The following is a 19,151-nucleotide window of genomic DNA, read 5'->3' as shown; positions in this document are numbered from 1 at the left end:
CATAGCCATCGGCAGGCCCTGGACCTGTGAGGGGTCGGTCCCCTTACCACTGGACCCCTGGGTCCTGGGGGTGTCTACAGACCCAGCCCTCGGAGCTGGGAGAAGGCTACTCCTTAGATGTGCCCCACAGAGGTGCACAGGCTGTGCCTAGGAGCTGAGTAGTGAAAGCCAGGGGTCAGGCTGCTGGGTACCAACCCTCCTCTCCCTTTGCTGACAGGTGACCTTGAGCAGGGACCTGCCCACTCGAGCCTTATCAGTAAAGTGGGGAGGCCCTGAAAGCCTACAGCATGTACCGGGGTGCTCCTGGTGGGGCCCGCCCACAGGGGAACCCTGCAGGGGCACTGTTGATCCACAAACCAGTCACCCCAAAATCCACAGAGCTGTGTCCAACTCAGAAAAAAGTCCCAGGAGGTGAGAAATGACATGGATCACATAGTGCTTCATCCACAGCCCCACACTTCCAGGATGGACCCCCAAACCCGGGGGCTCCTCTACAAGAACCTTGGGGTGGGAAGTGGCAGCTGCCCTGGGAGCACCACCTCAGCAGCAGGGACTCAAGGCTCCTCTCAGGGCCCCCAAGCTGAGCTCTCTGACCTCCAGGCGCAGGGCTGCCTGGCTGCTTGAGGGGATGGAAGGAGAAGAGGTGACCCTACATCAGGCCGCGAGCCAGGCACTGATGACCCAAGTCCAGCCACAGGAAGCCCTGCCCCCGAGCTTGACGCAGGGTTTGCTGGTTTGCTGCAGACCCTCCCTGAGTGTGGTGCACCCGATTCCCCTAAATAACCCGCATTTCATCTCCACAATCTACATTGTTAGGACTCTTCCTTCAGTTTCAAATACGTATAATTGCTTCTGGTGCCAGTAAAAGGTATTAATTCCACTTATGCATTCCATAAACTTTTAGGATAACGCAATTGATACCGCGATCATGTTGGGACACCTCCACTATTATTTTCCTGCTTGCAAACCTCCAAGGGGCTGGAAAGTTTTCTCCCAAATCCATTAGTGTTGACTCAGCCCTGTTCTACCCAGGAATCCCATGAAGGGCCTTTGTGTTTCCTGGCCCCCCACCATGTGCTTCTAGGGGGTGGGACAGGAGGGGCATCACTTGACCCTCGTGGGCCAGCTAGCTCCCAAGACAGACCGATGGACACACTCCCCACTGAATCTGAGGGCAGCTGGAGGTCACTGAGGGGCTCTGTCCAGGCAGGCAGGCTGTCCAGAGGTCCCCCAGGGGCTGGCTGTGCCCTCACACTCCCGCATACCTGCACTGTCTCCCCTCACGGCAGCCTGGCCTATGGGCCATCGGCAGTGCCACCCAGTCTGCCCAAGGTGACCACAGACACCCAGCCAGGCCAGAGTTCTGGCCACAGCAAGTCACCCTTCTGCCCTCGGAACCCCCTCCCCAAACCTCCAGAACACCGAGGATAGCCCTCCCCTGGCTCCCAGGTTCAGCCTGGGAGCAGGGGGAGGCCAGGCTGGGCTGGACAGCATCCAGACACTCTCACAGGGGCTGCTGCTGCTCTCTGCTTCCTGGGACTCTTGTCACCAACTGTCCCCACACTGACAATGCAGGGCGGGGGGTCCCCAGAGTGGGAGTGGCCATCTGGTGGTCAACAGAGGGCGACCCGCCGTGTCCTGGGGAGGGTGTGGAACAGGGACCTGGGAACTTGGCACCTCCATCCCCAGCCTGGCTCCACCCACCCACCAGCCCAAAGAACATTAGTATGCCCAAGGACGTCAACCTCACTCACACCTGTGAGCTCTCATGGTGCCTGTCTCTCTCCAAAGTGCAGAAGGGCCCCAAAATGGACAAGCCACAGCCAGGACGCTCACTGGCAGGGGGTTACAGAACCTCCTGTGATAGTGCCCTGACTGGCCACATGCCCACCTGGCCTTGGCCCTGCCCCTTGTTCACAGTCTCAGGAAGAGCCCAGGCCCCTCCTCTGGCTGCTTAGTTACCTGCCACCCACCTGCTCCTGGTTCCTGTAGGAGGGGAGGGGCTGTCAGAACCCTGGGCAGCAACCAGGAGGTGCCGGCACACGTGTGTGTGTGTAAGAACATATCTGCATGTCTGCACATGTGCTCCCATGTGTGGACAGTATATGCATGTGTGAATGTGCACACATGTACTGTGGTGTGCATGTGTGTTATGTGTCTGTGTGCATGTGTTCATACACCTGTGCATGTCTGCATGTGTGTTCACACGCCTGTGCATGTCTGCATATGTGTACTATGTGTGCATGTCTGCACACGTGTTGGTGTTTGTGCATGCATGTCTGAGTGTTGCATGCACGCGTATTTGCACACATCCTATGAGCTGAGGGCTCCAGGCCCCTCTGTGCTCTCAGTGTGGGTATGAGACCTGAAGTCTGAGGGACACAGGTCAGAGCAGATGAAGCATCCAGGGCTGTGGGACTCACAGGGGGCATTGGCCAAGCAGAAGCCAAAGACCCCATTAACAGCTGCAGCCGCGTGGGGGCTGGTGAGGGGGTTTTTCCTGAGCAGGGAGAGGAGTGAAGGCAGCAGTCAATTTGGAATTGCACTTGAGAAAAATATGAATTATCTATCAGTTACCAGCAGGCTGGTGTAGGGGGCAGCGGGCGGCACAGCGGAGGCCAGGACGGCAAGCCCGAGCGGCAAGTCTGGGCAGTGCCTGCACAGCCAGGGTCCCAGAGCCGTGAGCAGGCAGGATGCTCAGTGGTCTCTGCCCTCACCAGGAGCTGGCCGCCCACCTGCCCCCTCCCTGGGCAAGGAGGAGAGCCTATGGGGACGGGGTCTGCTCCCAGAACCGAGGTGCCAAAAATCTCATTATCAATGTTTGTCCCATCTCTACCCTGGCATGGAGAAGGGCCGGAGACGGGGATTTGTGAGTACCGTCCTCCTCCACTCAGGCCCATGAGCCATGGAGAAGGGTGAGGGGGGATGCGGGTAGGAAGGGACGGAGGGAGGTATCCACTGCTTGGGCACTGGGGGGTGAGAGGGGCTGGAGGTTGGAGGCAGAGCCGCTGGGACAAGCGAGGCTTCCTCTGCCCCCTGGACAGACCACCCCATGCAACCACTTAGGGCCAGCACAACTGTGACCAAGTCATGAGCCCCTCCAGCCCTGAGGTCACACACCTGGCAGGGGACGGTAGAGGCAACCAGGCACCAAGGCGCAGCACCCATCCCTCCCCGAGGACCAGCTCAGACCATTCCAAGTGTTCCAAGCCCCCAAGATGCGACAGATCCCACCAGTGTCCTCAAACAGTGAAAAGGAAGGGAGCCAGGCCCCCCACAAGCTGCCCACCAGGACTCCTAAGAATCAGCAACTTGGGCCCTGATGACAGAATGTCAGGGAAGAAGGACTGGGATCCTTCTGCTTAGAAGAGAGAGAAAGGGCTTAAGAAACAAGTGGGAACTTGGAATAAGAGTGGTAGTGAGCCTCCTGTTGCTTGAGGTGTGCAAGTGCAGTGATGTCTCGAGGACCAGACGTCACAGCAGGGGTGTGGGGAGCAGGACCCCTCAGGCAATAAAGAATCCCTGGCAGGTGCAGCTTTGGGTAACCAACTTTGTCCAGGAGGACCAGGCTCCATGGCACCCCCATCATCCAAGGAAATAATAAAGACATGCCAGCACTAAGCCCCATGCAGCACAGGCACCATCCCATTTAAGCCTTATCACCTTCACCAATAGAGCAAAGCAATGAAAATTTGCAGATGAGGCCATCTGGGCAACAACGGGACCAGGTGCCCCCTTGGCCACTGCAAGCCCTGGAGTCAGTCTGAGCCTTGACTCAGCAATGGGTCAGCATCTGGGGTAGCCCACTGCTCAAGCAAGAACTCAGAAATAGCTGTAGGGGGCCGCCCAGGCTGCCTTTTGCTCCACCCCATCTCTGGTCCCCCAGAGTGTGGGAAAACCACAGTCTGGGCGGTGGGCACTGGGGACAGTGGGAACCAGTTCTTAAAGTGGCAGAACCTTAGTGTCACCTTCTCAGCACTCCCATGGGGGCCGGAACCAGCCCCCTGGCACAGTCCAGCCTCCTCTGCTCCAGGGTCCTTTGCCAGGGGCTATGAGTGAGTACGGAGCTGCTGTTCCCGGAGAAGGTGATGTGGCCCCACGCCCTTTCCTGCCCCATGCCCTGTGTACCCAATGCTCAGAGGTGAGCTGCTAGTGTATCCAGGGGTCTCAGAGTCTCTACAGCCTTTACTCTGCCCCAGTGGGGACATCAGGCAGCCTGTTTCTCTCCCAGCCACGGTAGGGACAGTGCAGTTCCCATGCCAGCACCACCCTGCCCCGGCATCTGCATAACTCTGAGAAGGTGGTCTAGACTATCCTGCGTGTGTGATAAGTCGCTTCAGTAGAGTTTGACTCTTTGCCACCCTGTGGACTGTAGCCCACCAGGCTTCTCTGTCCATGGGATTCTCCAGGCAAGAATACTGGAGTGGGTTGCCATGCCCTCCTCCAGGGAATCTTCTCAACCCAGGGATCAAACTTACATCTCGGGCTTCCTGCACTGACAGGTGGGTTCTTTACCACTAGTGTCACCTGGGAAGCCCAGTCCTGGACTACAAATGGGTCAGTAACAGATTCTACCTTCTGGATTGTAGGCAGTTTCAAGGGTTAACATAAACTCAAAGAGCTTCGGGCAATAGCAATTCACAATAGCAATTCTGGGGAGCAGCAACCGTGGGTGTGTGGGATGTTCTCAAAGTTGGCAAAATCTCGATGGTGGCGGGTGGGAGCACTCAGATGTTCCCAAGGGCACGGCAGCAGGGCCTGGGGTCCGCAGCCTTAAGGCTCCATCTCGACCTCCTGTCTCATACCCACGCTTGGAGATGACAACCCAGAGACAGAGTGGGCAATGCCTAAACACGCCTATGACTGAGGCTTCTCCCCAGCCCTGCACTGCCTGGAGGAGGTGGCCTTTGTGAACCCAGGGACCAAGCTCAGATGACTTCAGGCGTCCGAGGTGGGAGCTTCCTGTCCACCCAGGGCAAAATTCAAACAGAACCCCCACCTGAGCTCAGGGATGCTGGCCAGACAGTCTTGATGAGAACGATCTGCCTCTGTCCTCACCGGGGACGAGGGACATGTCCATCCCCTCTGGGGCGCTGTGGGAGGCTGGCCCACTCTGGCCATGCGTCCGAGGGGTGGACACGCCCAGACTGCCCAGCCCTGAGACCCGCCTCCTGCCTGATGCTCCTCCTGGCCAGGTGGGAACCCTGAGCGGACACGGGTGTGTGTGGTCACCCCCTCCCCGCCCTGGGCACCACTCACCGTCCAGGTGGCTGACTTGGCTGTGCTCGACTGCTGGAAGGTCACCTCGAAGTGGTGGGGGCCAGGGTAGTCGGTGTTGGAGGGGATGACGGGCGCGGGCGACATGGTGTCGAAGGTGGAGCTGGGCTGCGCGTAGGGCGAGTGGGTGGGCACGCTGGCGGCGTGCTCCGGGGTGTAGGGGCTGGCCGAGGCCGCGCGGCTGCTCATCTGGTCCATGGTGCTGCTCAGCAAATTGAACTGGGACTGGCGGGAAGGGGAGGAGGGAGGGGGAGACACACAGTCAGGCTGGAGAGTGGAAGCCATCCCGTCCGGGGAGGTGTCCTGTTACAGGAGCCTTAAAGGGCCAGCGGCTCAGTCATCCCAAATATTTCCTCGGTGCCCCCCCACCCCTGACAGGTCACTACTTGTGTTGGGATAAACTGACATATTCACCTCGCCCTCCTCTCCATCAGCCTCCCGGGTGCCAGGGCTCCCGGGGCTCTGCTGTGCGCACCTGGAGGGAGCTGCCTGTGGGGGCGGCTCCCAGGGCTGATGCCCTGGCTGCACTCTCTGGGGGCAGTACCTGGCTCAGCATCCTAATTTCTTGCCACCCCAACCCCCCACCCCTTCAGTTCAAAGCGGGGAGACCTTGCCCTAGGGAACAAGGCAGAAAGAGGGTGCCGCAGGGTGCAGGGGGCACACCCCAGGCTCCATCCAATGCAGGGGCTGCCCAAGAGGCTCTGGGGGTCCAGCCCTGTACGGTTGGGGGCTGGACGGTGGCTGAGCCAAGAGTCACTTTCGAAGGGCCTCTACAGGCGGCCTCCATCCATCGGCATCTGAATGGCCCCCCGCGGTTCCCCCTGCTAGCATCTTCCACACCCTCCGGTCTCTGGAAGGAACAGGAACTCAGCCTCACTGTGTGGGCGTGTCCCCTGGGTCACCCTCTGCGGGGTCCTGACCATCAGTCCCTGCCAGGAGCTTAAGGGAGACCCGAGCAAAGGGAGAGGGTGCCAGCCCATGCTTCAGTGCCTTGAGGGCAAGGCAGGGCAGAGGCCCCCAGGAGGCTGGCACGGAAGAGCCCCCTCCTGATCAGGAGGCTTCAAGCAGGAGGAGGTTCAGAGGGTGACACAGTAGCTGACAGGGACCAGACCGGCTCTAACCACGAAAGCTAACCTGCTCCTTCTCTGCGCCAGCTGCGCTCCGTGGAGCTGTTCCTCCTCACCACCTGGGGTGGGCACTGCCGCCCCTACTTGTGGATGAGGAGACTGAGGCGGGAGAGCGGGTGATAACCTGGGGACTGTGAACTGGGGGCCTTGCGTCTGGCGGGCAGAGAGCCTGGAGTCCCCCTAGCGGGGTGAGGGTTAGGGGTGGGGGGAGGACGGGACAGTGGGAGGAGGGAGCAGGACCAGACAGGAGGGGAGGGGAGAGGACCAGACAGCGGGAGAGGGGCCCTCCTGCTCTGTCCTCTTCTTCATAGTGAAAAATAGAAGAGCAAGTTCCTCCCACGGATGATCAGGAGAAACTCCGCCCTGGGGTAACCCATGCTCAGCACCCCTCTGCACATCAAGAGGCTGGGGCTCCATAACCCAGCGTCTCCTCCCGCTCAGTACTCCGCCCCAGGCACACATTCCCTGGGGCCCCTCCCAGCCTGGGGAGGTGACACCTCCCCTGAGGTCTGCCCAGCCTGAGGCAGCCCGGCTCAGGTGATCTTGGAGCAGGGAGGTGACCGGTGACGGACAGCAGGTGGCTGGTTCTTAGCAAAGCCACTGCTCCCCGCTCCTCGCGCCCACTGTGCCTCCCCGAGGTGGGTGCCCCGGCCACGAGGGCCAACTGCCACCCAGTTTAGATCGTTTGGCAGCGGGGCAGAGCCCCCAGGCCCACCCGTGCCCTCCCCATCAGGGACAGCCAGACGGGGTGAGGCCATCAGGGCACCGACATGACGCCCTGGCCGGATCTGCCATTGGACAGACCCCTTGAGCGGATCCCTTTTCTATCTGAACCTCCAGGGCCATTCCCTGCCCCCTGGAAAGCTGAGGCTCCACCACCAGTGGGACAGGGAGCCCCGCAGAGCAGACCCCGCTTCACTGTCCCATTGAGCCTCCCTCCCTGGTCGGTGCAGCACCCCCACCCCCGCCACAGCCTTCCTAACCTCTGTGCCTACACCTGTAAGATGAAGGGGGTCCGGTGCCCACTGCCCACCTTGCAGGTGGATAAGCAAACCGCCGAGTCCATGTGATGGAATGTTATTCCGAGCTCCTGATGCCGCAGCCCGGAGGAGAAACACACCACGCGAAGGCGCAGACACAAAAGCTCAGACATCTTCTGTCTCTGTTGACTTGACAGTCCAGGGGCGGCAGACACGGGGGAGAGACACAGGAAGGGGGCAGCCAGGACTCAGGTGCAGGTTCCTTTCTGAGACTATGAAAATGTGCTAAAATGGACTGTGGTGATGGGTCCACGTATCTGTGCATTTTTAAACTGAAGTTAAAAGCAACATCAGTTGCTATCTGATGTGTGAATTTCTGCTGTACAATAAAGTGACTCAGTTATACACATCTATACATTCTTTTTCGTACTTTTTTCCATTCTGGTTTATCACAGGATGTTAAATATGGTTCCCTGTGCATATAGCAGGGCCTTGTTGTTTATCCACTCTCTATATAATAGCTTGCATCTGCTAACCCCAAACTCTCAATCCTTCCATCCTTTACCCTCCTCCCTCTTGGCAACTCTAAGTCTGTTCTCTCTGTCTGTGAGTCTGTTTTGTGAATATATTTAAAAAACACTGAACGGCATACTTCAAACTGCATACTGCAAACTCTGAACTGCACGCAGCTGAGCTGTGGGGTAGGTAAATTGTAACTCAGTAAAGCTACTGAAAACAAAACAACAAGGGACCCTGTGGATCCTCACCTCTCCTGAGCCCAGGTTGTTCTGGGGATGGGGGGATTGACAGCCACCCCCTCCCAAGGGCCTGCCTGGGGAGTGCTCTCACACCCCCTTGCTCCAGGAGAGCACTGTTCTGTGCCCCCCTGGTTTATGCCTCCCCACTGGACTTCAGACCCCACAAGGACAGACCTTGTCTCACGGGCATCAATGTATCCCCACGTGGACACAGGAAATGCAGCCGGTGTGAACTGAGTTGTGCTGTGAGCATAGAGAACCAACTCCAAGGACTGAGTGCCAATGAAAAGAATAAAATAAAATATCTCATTCACAGTTTTATATCGATGGCATGCTGAAATGAGCATAGTTTGGGATAAGTAAAATACATTCTTGAGTTATTTCCATTGTTTCTTTTCACCATTTTTAATGTGGTTACCAGAAAATGCAACATTATATATGTGGTTTGCATGCCGTTTCTCCTGGACATTAGGCACTAGACAGGATCCTCAATCAGTAGCCGATGAGGGACTCACAGCTGGAATTATTGTTATTACTATTAATGATGAGGGACTCACAGCTGGAATTATTGTTATTACTATTATTACTATTAATTATCAGCATGCCCTTTAGGGGTGTAGTTCATTTCTCATTATGGTGTGGTTACTCAAGAGGGTTCCTCCCCTCAAGAAAGAGGGTTGCTGCACAAGAGAGTGAGCAGGTACAGGGATGAAGGGATAGATGGATGGATGGATGGAAGAATGGAGAGAGGAATGATGAAGGGAGAGATGGGTGGGTGGATGGATGGATAGAGGGAGGGAGGAATGGAGGGAGGGGTAGAGGGATGGATGGATAATTAAAGGAGTGGAGGGATGGAGGGATGGATGGATGGATAGTTGAAGGAGTGGAGGGATGGAGGGATGGATGGATGGGGGAGGGAGGGATAGAGGGATGCAGGGATGGATGGATGGATAGAGGGAGGGAGGAATGGAGGGAGGGATAGAGGGATGGATGGATGAGTAGTTGAAGGAGTGGAGGGATGGAGGGATGGATGGAGGGGTGAGGGGGCAGCAGGAGCCCCTCCCACCATACGGATGCCCAGGAATGAGCACAGGATGTGAGCCTGCTCCCCCATCACAGGAGGCTGAGAGCCCTGTGGGTCCTGGGGGGAGGAGTCCCAGCCTGCCCTCATTGTTTTTCTTGTCTAGGCGGTAAGCATGGCCCTTCTGGAGGGTCTTCCCTGTCCCTCCGTTGAAGGCTGCAGGGAGCCTTCCTCATCTTGGCTTCAGAAGCGTCCTGTGTCCTGAGCAAGGATGGCCCAAGCCAGGGGTCTCAGGTCCATCCTCCCTGCTCCATCCCTAACAGGAAGATGGCCCACACCAGCAGGGCAAACAGCCCTTGCCTCCCAGTTCAGGAGAGGCGGGAGGCCGCCCCACGACAACGTGTTCAGATTTTAACTTGTCCACATTCTTTTCAGATCTGAGGCGGGTGCCAGGGAATTAGTCATTGAACCAAAAGGAGCCGGGCCGATAGGATCTACACGCCCAGCAGCCACAAAGCAGGGAGGGGGACGACTTCCAGCAGGCTGGCCCCTGTGCCTGAGACCTTAATGAGATGTGGGACCGCTGACCCCACACAGAGGGGGTCCTGCCCCCTCTGCAGGCCCTCCTCTTGCTCCAACCTAGGTTCAGGGGCTTCCTGTGGTCTGGGATCCTGGGAAGCCCCACCCGCCTGCCCGGGAGCCTGAGGACAGTGGCCCTGTGCTGGGTCCGGCTCTCAGGGGCAGATGCTGTCCCTGGGGACACTGGGGCTGCCCCTTCCTCCCTCGTGCTTCCCCAGGGACACCCTGCCCACACCCTGGAGCCGGCTGTCCCTGCGGCTTTTCCACACGGCTTTGAGCACGGCTGGAACCCGCAGATTAGAAGCGAGGCACCTCCGCCCTGAAGGGCCCTTTCTTTCCTGCCCACAGGAAACTTCGCATTTCCTTCCTCCAGACAGGAGCCTTGCTGGGGACCCCCGCCCCCCAGACCCAGCTGCTAAACAGGAGCCTGGACCTGAGGGGAGGAAGGGGAGGCCAGTGTGGTGCCTGAGGTCCAGGGTGGTGCACCCACCAGAGCTTGTGGGGGAGGGGAGGTTCTCCAGAACCAGAGGCCCCCCCGGAAGCTAAGACGAGACCCACTTGGCAGCAGCGAGGAACTTGGGCAAAACCAGGACTTTTTTGGTTTGTTTTGCTTTCAATAAGAACTCCCAAGAGAGTGGGCTGATCGGGACACGCCTGGCCCGCGGCGGCCCACAAGTGCCTACATGCGCGTGCAAGGCTCTGGGACCGACCCAAAGAGGGCCGTGAGCGGGAGTCGGGAGCCGGCGGGTAGCCTCTACTCCTGCATCTGAGGAAGTGCCTGGCCTGCCTCTCCCAATGGGCGGGCGGGTGGGGTGGGAGCACTGGGAGGGGGTCAGCCTAGCCAGCCCACTCCAACCCTCGACCATGCCTCCGGCTGAGCAGGACGATGTCCCAGGGGCCTCTCCCGCCAGGACCACGCAGTCCCTCCCAGACGGTCCTGTCCATCTGCTCCACAAACACGTGTCCTGAGGTTCTCTGTCTACTCAGAGCAAGATGCTTAGCCGGGAGAGATGGGTCAGAGCTGCCCTCTGGGTGCCTGCGGTGTGCAAACCCACACCGGCAAGGCTTCTGGGTTTAGAGCGCCTAGGTTTATGTCCCAGCCTCCGCAGGGCAGCCGGGCTTGCTCCCCGGGTCGGGTCAGTGTTTCTCGGGCAGGAATCTAGAGTGGCCCCATTTTTGCTCCGTGTGGGACAAGGGCATGGACTCCTTGGGGCCCTGGGCCGGGGAAGGCGTGTGCATACATGTGCTCAGCACATACAGGGTTGGGGCAAGGGTCCCGCAGGCGAGTCAGCAGAGGGAGAAGGTTAGATGGGGAGGGAGGGGAGGGACCAAGGCGGCCCTGCCCCCTGGATGGACACCCCGCTTGGCGTCGGGAGTCCCAGGGAAAGGAGGGGGCTCCCCGAAAAGCAGTGGGGAGAGGCCCAAAGGGGGCTGCTCCTGGGTGGGATTCCATCCCAGCTCCTGCCCCACCCCCGCCCCGACCCCTCTGTACCCAGCCCCCAGCCTCAGGGGCCTCCCATTCAGTCCCTGCTCATTAGCCGCGGGTTCCCCCCACTCCCCCTGGCACAGATTAGCCCCAGACTGGACGCTCAGAGGCTCTGGGTTGAACTAACCGGATCCTGGAACTCACAAGTAGATCCCCCAAATCACACATGTCCATTGTACCTGGGTCCTAGGCGCACTTTGGGGCTAAAGGCAGCTTCAGCCCACGGCAGCCCTTCTGGGAGACCCTGGTGGGAGTGGCCCCATGTGCCAAAAGTGTCTCTGCCTGCCCTGGGGTTGGGCTGCCTCACAGGGAAGGCAGGAAGGCTTCCCCCGCTGCGTCCTCCTCTGTCCCCCACCAATCGCCATCCTAACCAGCCTTCTCCAGAACCTAGGCTTCACTGGGTCCATCCTTCCACTGTGAGCTGGGTTCTGTAGGTTTATAAGTATCCCATTTTACGTGTTTATCTATTTAGAATTTGTAAACCATCTCAAATAGTTTTGGGGGGTGTACCTGGAAAAAAAACTGCCTTTTACAGCCTGTGTCCCCACCCTTCCTAATCTCGTGCCTTCCTGTGTCCATGACCATCTTCAGCAAGGCTCCAGGACGCTAAGATCAGACCCCAGCAGCACAGACCATGCGGTCAGGGATCCAGCACAGATTTACAATCAGGGACAACAAGCACTGATCTCTGGAGTAAAACATATTTTTAGTGAGCATGGCAACAGAAAAACTTGTCAGTAAAACTTAAAACAACTCTGGAGGCTAAGCAGAGGGAACTGGGAAACGCAGAGCTCAAACACTGATTCAGGGAGCATCTATCTCAGCTGCAAGGACACACCTGCACCTCTGGGCAGTGACAACAGCTCCTAGGGAGCCCGTTTCCAGCCTCCTCGTGACCCTACAGGTGGTACCCCAGGGCCTTTGCTTGTGCTGTCTCCCACTCCCACTCACCCCCAGTGCCAACTGTCTCCTCTACCTGCACCACCCCTCAAGCCTCACCTCCTCCCCAAAGCCTCCCAGGCTCTCTTCCCCTCTTTCTGTTTTCCAGAGCTTCCTCTGCTGCTTCTCTGGGTAGAGTAACCGACACAGTGACGGACACCTGTGCGGGTCTGCATCCATGCCCACCTTTCACCAATGGCTTCTGAGGGTCAAGCAGTTAATACACTAAAAGGCTGAGAAGGGTGCCCAGCACCCAGCGTGCACGGAAGCATCTGCTGTTGTTCCTACCAGCTCTCTCTCCCCCACCTGTCCCAGGTGGGCACAAAGGCCACAGTCCTGGGAGCTACTGTGTGGACAGCATCGTTTCCAATTCCTCCTTTCCCAAGCCACAGGAAGGCCAGCTAACCCATCCTGCATTCTCCCGCATTTCTGGCAGAAAAGAAGTTTCATGCTTTTAAGTTTCTCCTTTTCATTTAAGGTCTGGTGAGGAGAAGACTGTCACTCAGGATGCCCTCCCAAGGCCCTGAGGGTCTGTCCCAGAAAGGATCAGAAGGGACTCAGCAAGGGACAAAAAAGACAGAACTCAGAAAGTGTCAAGGAGCCTGTCTGGCAGGGACCAGCGTGAACAGGGACCCAGGACCAGACACATCATTGCAGGATCCCACTGTCCAGGGAGAGGGTGGGGAGAGAGAAACTTCCCTGAGGCACGGGAGCCCTGACCCTAGACACAGGACTCCTCCACCACAGTGGGCCACCCATCAGATGCCCTGCTCCTGCTCTACTTCCTATTTCTACATTAAGAGCCTGTTGAGTTTCCGGCACACCTGCAGCCACAGAAGCAGCTGGCCAGCACCCAGTTCATGGCCCCCGAAGTGTGCGCCGTGGGCTGAGTGCAGACCTTATCAGAGGCTTGAGTACGGCCAGTACGTGGGGAATCTGGGAGGGAAAAGTGGCAAGGAGCACTTGCTGACCTGGAGCTCCTGTCCCCACAGGAGCCAAGCCTGCTCAAGGAGGGGGTGGGGGAGGGGGGAAGACCTGCCACACCTTTGGCTCTTTTTTTTTTTTTTTTTAACCTTTGGCTCTTTAAAACGGCCCCCCTTCTGGCAGAGGGCTGAACTATTTGACAAAGAGTCATTCCCTCCCCCACAGACAGGGTTGAATTTCCACCAGCGCCCAGGTCCTGCCTCTAGGGAGCACTGGGGGCCCCCGCCCATCCCAGGGCTTCCAGACCCCACTGGCCCATCCCAGCCCTGTCTCTTCCAGGTGGCCTGGCTGCATGGCTTGGCCACTGTGTTCTCAAGAGGCCATGAGCCCTGGTGACAGTGGCCAAGCAGCAGAACACCCACTGGCTATGTCCCAGGGCGCCCGTGTGGGCTCAGGTTTGCCCCCTGGGGAGTGGGTTGGGGCGGAAATGCAGGATTCTAGAGAAGCTAGCAGCGTCCTAGGAAGACGCTTTTCTGGGCTGCCCTTCGTCCCTGCTCCTTCCGGGAGAGGCAGCGGCATTAAGTTCCCAGCAGACTGAAAGGAACTAAGGATCAGTTTGTCTTTTTTTAACTGGGAGGTGGGGGTGTCCCTTTTCCTCTGGCTGTAAGCCTCCACACCTTTGTAGAACCCACTGCAAAGGTGTCACAGTTGCCCTGGCTAAGCGCGTCTCACACCCTTGACCCTCAGTTAGTTTTAGAAGCTGAAAGCGAGTCTCCGTGGATTCATGTCAGGCCAGGCGTAGGACTGCTCTGTGTGGAGAGAGCAAGCAGGCGATAGCTGACCTGGGCGCCCTCCCCAACACCCCCCCCAAGCTCTTCTTGCTTTTTGACCTGAGCTAGGTTCACAGGGATCATGTGGGGGACCCTCGAGAACCAGAAGGGAGGTCTGGCTGCCGAGTTGGCCCTATCCATGTCCCCCATCCTTTCTCCGAGACTCCTGACGACAGGCAGATAAGATGTTTTCCAAAGACCCAAGAATCCCAAACACAGGTCCCAGCACAATCCAACCGTGTCCTTCCCAGATGTGCAAGGTGGTGACCCACCAGCCCGAAGCTTCACAACTTCCTCCATCTTCCTTCCCTCCCTCTCTCCTTCCTCTTCACGTCCCTCCATCACTTCCCGGTCTCCTTACCTCCCTCCCCTCCTTACTTCCCTCCCTCCCTCCCTCCCCCTAAACCTTGCTGGGTCCCAGCGGACACACCAATGCTGCCTCCACCTGCCTGTCTGCTGCACCCCAACTCCCCCCAAAGCCTGCAACTCCCACCCTGCATCTAGTACTGCACGGGGTCTGCAGACAGTCTTCACAACCCCAGGGGAACAGGCTCTAGGCCGCCCTCATCTGCGCACCGGCATTCCAACTGCGCAAGGCTTCCCTACTGGCTGGCCGTTCTCCCCCAGAGAACACTTCATCCTTTCACCCCATGGAAGCCCTGAGCCCTCCAGCTCACAAGGGGGGCTCTCTCTCTCCCTTGCTCCTTCCTCACTCTCTCCAGGCCCTGCTCTAGGCCCACCTCCCCAGAAAACCTTCTCCAGCAGCCTGGCCTGGCTGGTCCCAGCAGGCAAAGGGCTGCAGCTGAGCCCTAAAGGGCATGGCCCACAGACCCATCCTTTCCTTTCCATGTGGGGCGACCTCCTGTTATGGGAGCCACATCATCCTATTGCACCTGTCTGTGTGATCTGGTGGGGGACTTCTCTTCAGGAAATCGGGTAAATATAGTAAGTCCCCTACAGATGTACAAGTTCCGTTCTGAGAGCTCATTCGTTAAGTTCAATTTGTTCATAAGTCCGGAAAAGTTAGCCTAAGTACTCAGCTAACACAATCAGCTATACACTACTATACTGTAATAGGTTTATAATACTTTTCACACAAATAATGCATTAAAAAAACAGAAACATTAAAGAAAACATTTTTAATCTCACAGTACCTTGGAAAATACAGTACAACAGCTGGCACACAGGGGCTGACATGAGTAAACAGGCAAGAGTCACTGACTGGAGAAGGGAGAGGAGGTGGGAGGTGGTAGAGCTGAAGGGTCGTCAGCAATACAAGACAGGGGGCAAGCTGCAACGTCACTCACACCTGACGTGGACGGCATGGGTTCTGGTTCCTTGCTGGATTCAATTTTATCTGCCCTCCTGAAAAAACGACCCAGGGATGACTGCGGTGCAGCTCTTTTTCTCTCGTCTCAGATGACACGGCAGAATGGATTGCACTCTGAACGGCTGCTGCAACCTTTGTGCACCGTTCTACATTCCAGTCTTGTGCCTCAGATGGGAACAGTGTCTCCTCAAACAAAGAAAATCCCTGGGACTTCCCCAGTGGTCCAGCGGTTGAGACTCCCCCTGCCAGTGCAGATCCACCTGCCTGCCGATACGGAGGACACAGGCTCGATCTCTGGTCCAGGAAATGAGATCCCTTGTGTCCTGGGGCAACTAAGCCTAAGGGCCACCAACTGCTGAGCTGGCGCTCTGGGGCCTGCAAGCCACAACAAAAGAAGCCACCACAAGAAGCCCTCGCACCGCAACTAGAGAGTAGCCGCCACTCGCCACAACCAGACAAAACCCACACGCAGCAACGAAGACCCATGGCAGTCAAAAATAAATAATTTAAAAATGCATTGAAAAAGAAAATCCACTTGCCATTTCCTGTGTTATGAGTCTTCTTAGCAGTCCCAGCTACATCACCACTGCTTTTGTGCTTGCTTCTGGACCTCCTGGGCTTGAAATGAAGCCACTGCACCACCATACATGATACAGTAAAGACACGAAAGCTCAACCACTTGGAGAGGATGCACACACGTGCAGTGGACGCAAGACACGTGAATAACTTATGTGACTGCATCTTTGAAAGTTCTCAACTGAAAGGTTCGCATGTAGGGGACTTACAGTAGCATTATCTGTGTCTTCCTCCCGGGACCAGAGTGTGCATCCAGATCCCAGACGGGAGTGGGGCTGGGTGCAAGGTGCTGGACCCCCTGCCCTGTGGCGCCTCCCTATTTCCCTCGGGCTCAGATGTCACCTCCTACAGCACGAAACCCCAGCCTGTCATTCCCATCCCAGGAACAGCATCTCCTAACCCAGGCTTCCACCCTGGTGGCCCCCTTCATCTTGGTCCCTGCACTACGGGAGGGTTAGGGTCACCCCAGGTTTGAGGCCCTGGAGTCAGATCCCAGAGGCTCTGCCTGGGGAGGGTCAGCCAGGTGCCCTCTCCTCTGGCATGCTCAATCTGCTCTGACCCCTGTCCCCTGCTCCCCAGAGAAGGATATCAAGACCAGACTTTCAAAATCTAGAGCACGAAACTTCCAACTCCGTGATCTTCCCTGGCAGGCATGTCTGGGCTTGGGCACAACCTCGCCCAGAGGAAAGTGACTGACGGGCCGTCTGGGCTTCACTTGGAGATAACCCATCCCACTCAGAGCGGGACCTCCAGCCCGCTGCTATTTCCCACAGCGTCTCCCAGAGTCTGTGATTAAACGGATGGAAATGCCAACAAGATTCGACTTGTGCTTGGGGGGAAAGGCTCCCGCTCCTCCAGAAAATATGCACACACGCTCTCCTCTCTCGGGGCCTTGCCCAATCCTCGCCAGGGCCGTGTGGAACTTTCCACACCTCGCACCAGGGGAACATGCCCCCAGAAGCTCCGGCTGCACTACCGCTGAGGGAGACGTGTGTCTGCAGGACCCGCGGCCGGAGCCTCCGCCTGCAGATGGCGCTGCTGAGACAGTGAGGGCCCCGCCTGGACCTGAGCACATCTGTAGGGTCCCGCGCGGGTCTGGGGTCTCTGGCTGCGCCCCTGCTGGGCTCTGCGGAGCTGCCCCATGAACAGGCAGGTGACCCACTGATGCAGAGTCTTTTTTTAACCACTGGAAAAGGGGCCAAGTCCACGTCCCACACCTCCCAGGGTGCCTGGAGGAAAGAGATCGTGGAGGAAAGTGAGGAGCTTGGTGATCCCTCATAGGCACAGCCAGCGGGGGTATGGTGGGGTGTTGGCTCTTCTTCCCCCCCAGCACCACTGGGGGGCGGTCAGCCCTCTCACCCCCTGCCTGCAGCCCCAGAGTCGGACCCCTGTGTTCTTTATCCATCCCTTTATCTGTCTGTCTGTCCATCCTGCAGATGCTAAGCAGGAAGACACAGAGGGGCCATCATCAGGGTGGCCGCACTTCTCAGTGGGGAGGCTGTGACAAGAGCAGTGAAGGGGTAGGGAGGCAGTGGTGGGCAGGGAGCCGCCTGGGGCGCTGGGGAGGGACTGCCTGCATTTACCCAGGAAGCCCCGCAGGCCGACCCCAGACCCGCCCTCCAGCTCTGAGGCTGGGGCCAACTTCCCCGGTGTGGGAGGCAGCTCAGCCCTTCAGCCCTCATCTCCCAAGCACCCTCCCAGGCGCTAGGAGACAGCAGTGGGCGGGCACCAAGACATGGCTGGCCCATACCCTGCACCCTCTGGAGCTTGGAGAGTGGATAGTAGAGGAACAAGAGAACTGGAGAGTGAGGCTTCACTACAGGCTGAAGACAAAGGAAGACAAAAAACAAAAGCAGCCCAGCGGCGGCCCAGGATGCGTGGCTGGGGGGCCCCGGGCCAGTGGGGTTCTGTAGGCAGGAGGTAGAAGATGCCACCGGCTACCCAGGGAACTGGGTATCAGGACGTCTAGACTCAGACATTGGGGAGGGGGAGGGCCTTCAGGCCAGGGAGCTGCAGGGCCGAGGGCAGGACACTGGTCAGAGGAGCAGAGCTCTCCCTACGGGAGCCTGTGGGGGGCTGAGACGGGGAGGGACACTGTGTAGCATGGAGCTGGCACAGTTGGGGTCGGGCTGACTGGCTCGATGAGAGCGGAAGCTGGTGCGGCAGAAAGGGCTCAGGAAGAGCTCCCAGGTGTCGCGGAGAGAAGGGAGGAAGGGTGGGTTTTCCACCAGCTGAGACCGGACAGTCACCGTGGGGACGGTGGGGATACCAAAGGCGTGGGTGCTCTGGGGACAGACGAAACCTGGCAAAGGGACAGAAGCCTGGGCTGGCGATCCCGCCTGATGGGGTGACCCCTCTGTCCCCCAGATCAAGTTCTGACATCCCCTTCCGGAACGGTCAGCCCTCCCCGCAGTCCCAAGGCCTTGCAACCTCGCAGCACGAGCTAGGGAGCCTAGCCCAGTGCCCGTGCCCCCCAGTTCAGCTCTGTCTGCTCCCATCCAGGGGAACGCCTCCTGCCGGGTCCCCTGAGGCCCCTCCCTCTTCTGTCCTGGCCACCCCGCCCTCTCAGCAGCTTCTCCACCCCCTCCCTTCCCAGGCTGCCCCTCCTGTCTCGTGGCAGGGTCTCTCCCTCTGCTCAGCTCCAGTTTGGGGAGATTCAGGGGAACAGCGGGCTTCTCTCCAGCGCACAGCCCCACCCGCCTTGACTATGAACCCGGGCTTCCGGGGGCGGGGGGCATCTCTGCCCACACCCTCCAGCAGCTGTTTCAGCCTGTGGCTCAGACTCTGCACTGTCCTCCCATTTGCAAGGTTGAAGAACATTTTTCTCAGTGTCTCTCCTGCCCTTATTCTGAAGGTCGTCTTCAAACCCTCCCTCAGCTGACCGCCTCCCACCACCCTCGTTGCTCCATGTCCCACCACCCCGACCCTCGTTGCTCCATGTCTCAGGTCCCAGGCACCAGGCTGGCACTTCTTGGGCTCGACTGCTCGGCCCTCAGCCCCACCAGACATCCCCTCCCGCTTCCTCCCGAGGCTTCAGGAACTCTGCTCCTCTTTCTCCTCTTGTTCACCTGTGCAGTAGCCGAGACGCGTCTCACACAACACAGCCAAAGCAGAACACTCACTTTCACCCCAAATCTCACTTCTTCAGTTTCCCAGCTGCATAAGTGCCGACTCCCTTCACCCAGTCGCTTAGGTCCAAACCTCCAGCCCATCAGCAGACCCTGTCCAGAACCCAGGGCTCTCAGCCCCTCCCCTGCTCCCTCCGGGTCCAAGGCGCCTGCCTCGCTCCCCATCCCGGTCTCCAGAGGCTCCCAGCCTCACCCT

At 58.3% G+C, this 19,151-nt stretch overlaps 1 protein-coding gene across 1 annotated transcript in view; it reads right to left on the bottom strand.

The window, feature by feature from the left end:
* TP73 (tumor protein p73) overlaps positions 1-19,151 on the bottom strand; it is a 56,077-nt gene that overhangs the window by 15,948 nt on the left and 20,978 nt on the right. Inside the window, exon 5 of the mRNA XM_043485953.1 lies at positions 5,260-5,502. Within this exon, the coding sequence (XP_043341888.1) occupies positions 5,260-5,502 (243 nt within the window). The remainder of the gene's footprint in view (positions 1-5,259; positions 5,503-19,151) is intronic.

This window comes from Cervus canadensis, chromosome 13 (assembly GCF_019320065.1).
Source record: "Cervus canadensis isolate Bull #8, Minnesota chromosome 13, ASM1932006v1, whole genome shotgun sequence".
Lineage (NCBI taxonomy): Eukaryota > Metazoa > Chordata > Mammalia > Artiodactyla > Cervidae > Cervus > Cervus canadensis.
Note: the sequence above shows the minus strand (reverse complement) of the source record. Positions and strands in the feature narration are given on the sequence as shown.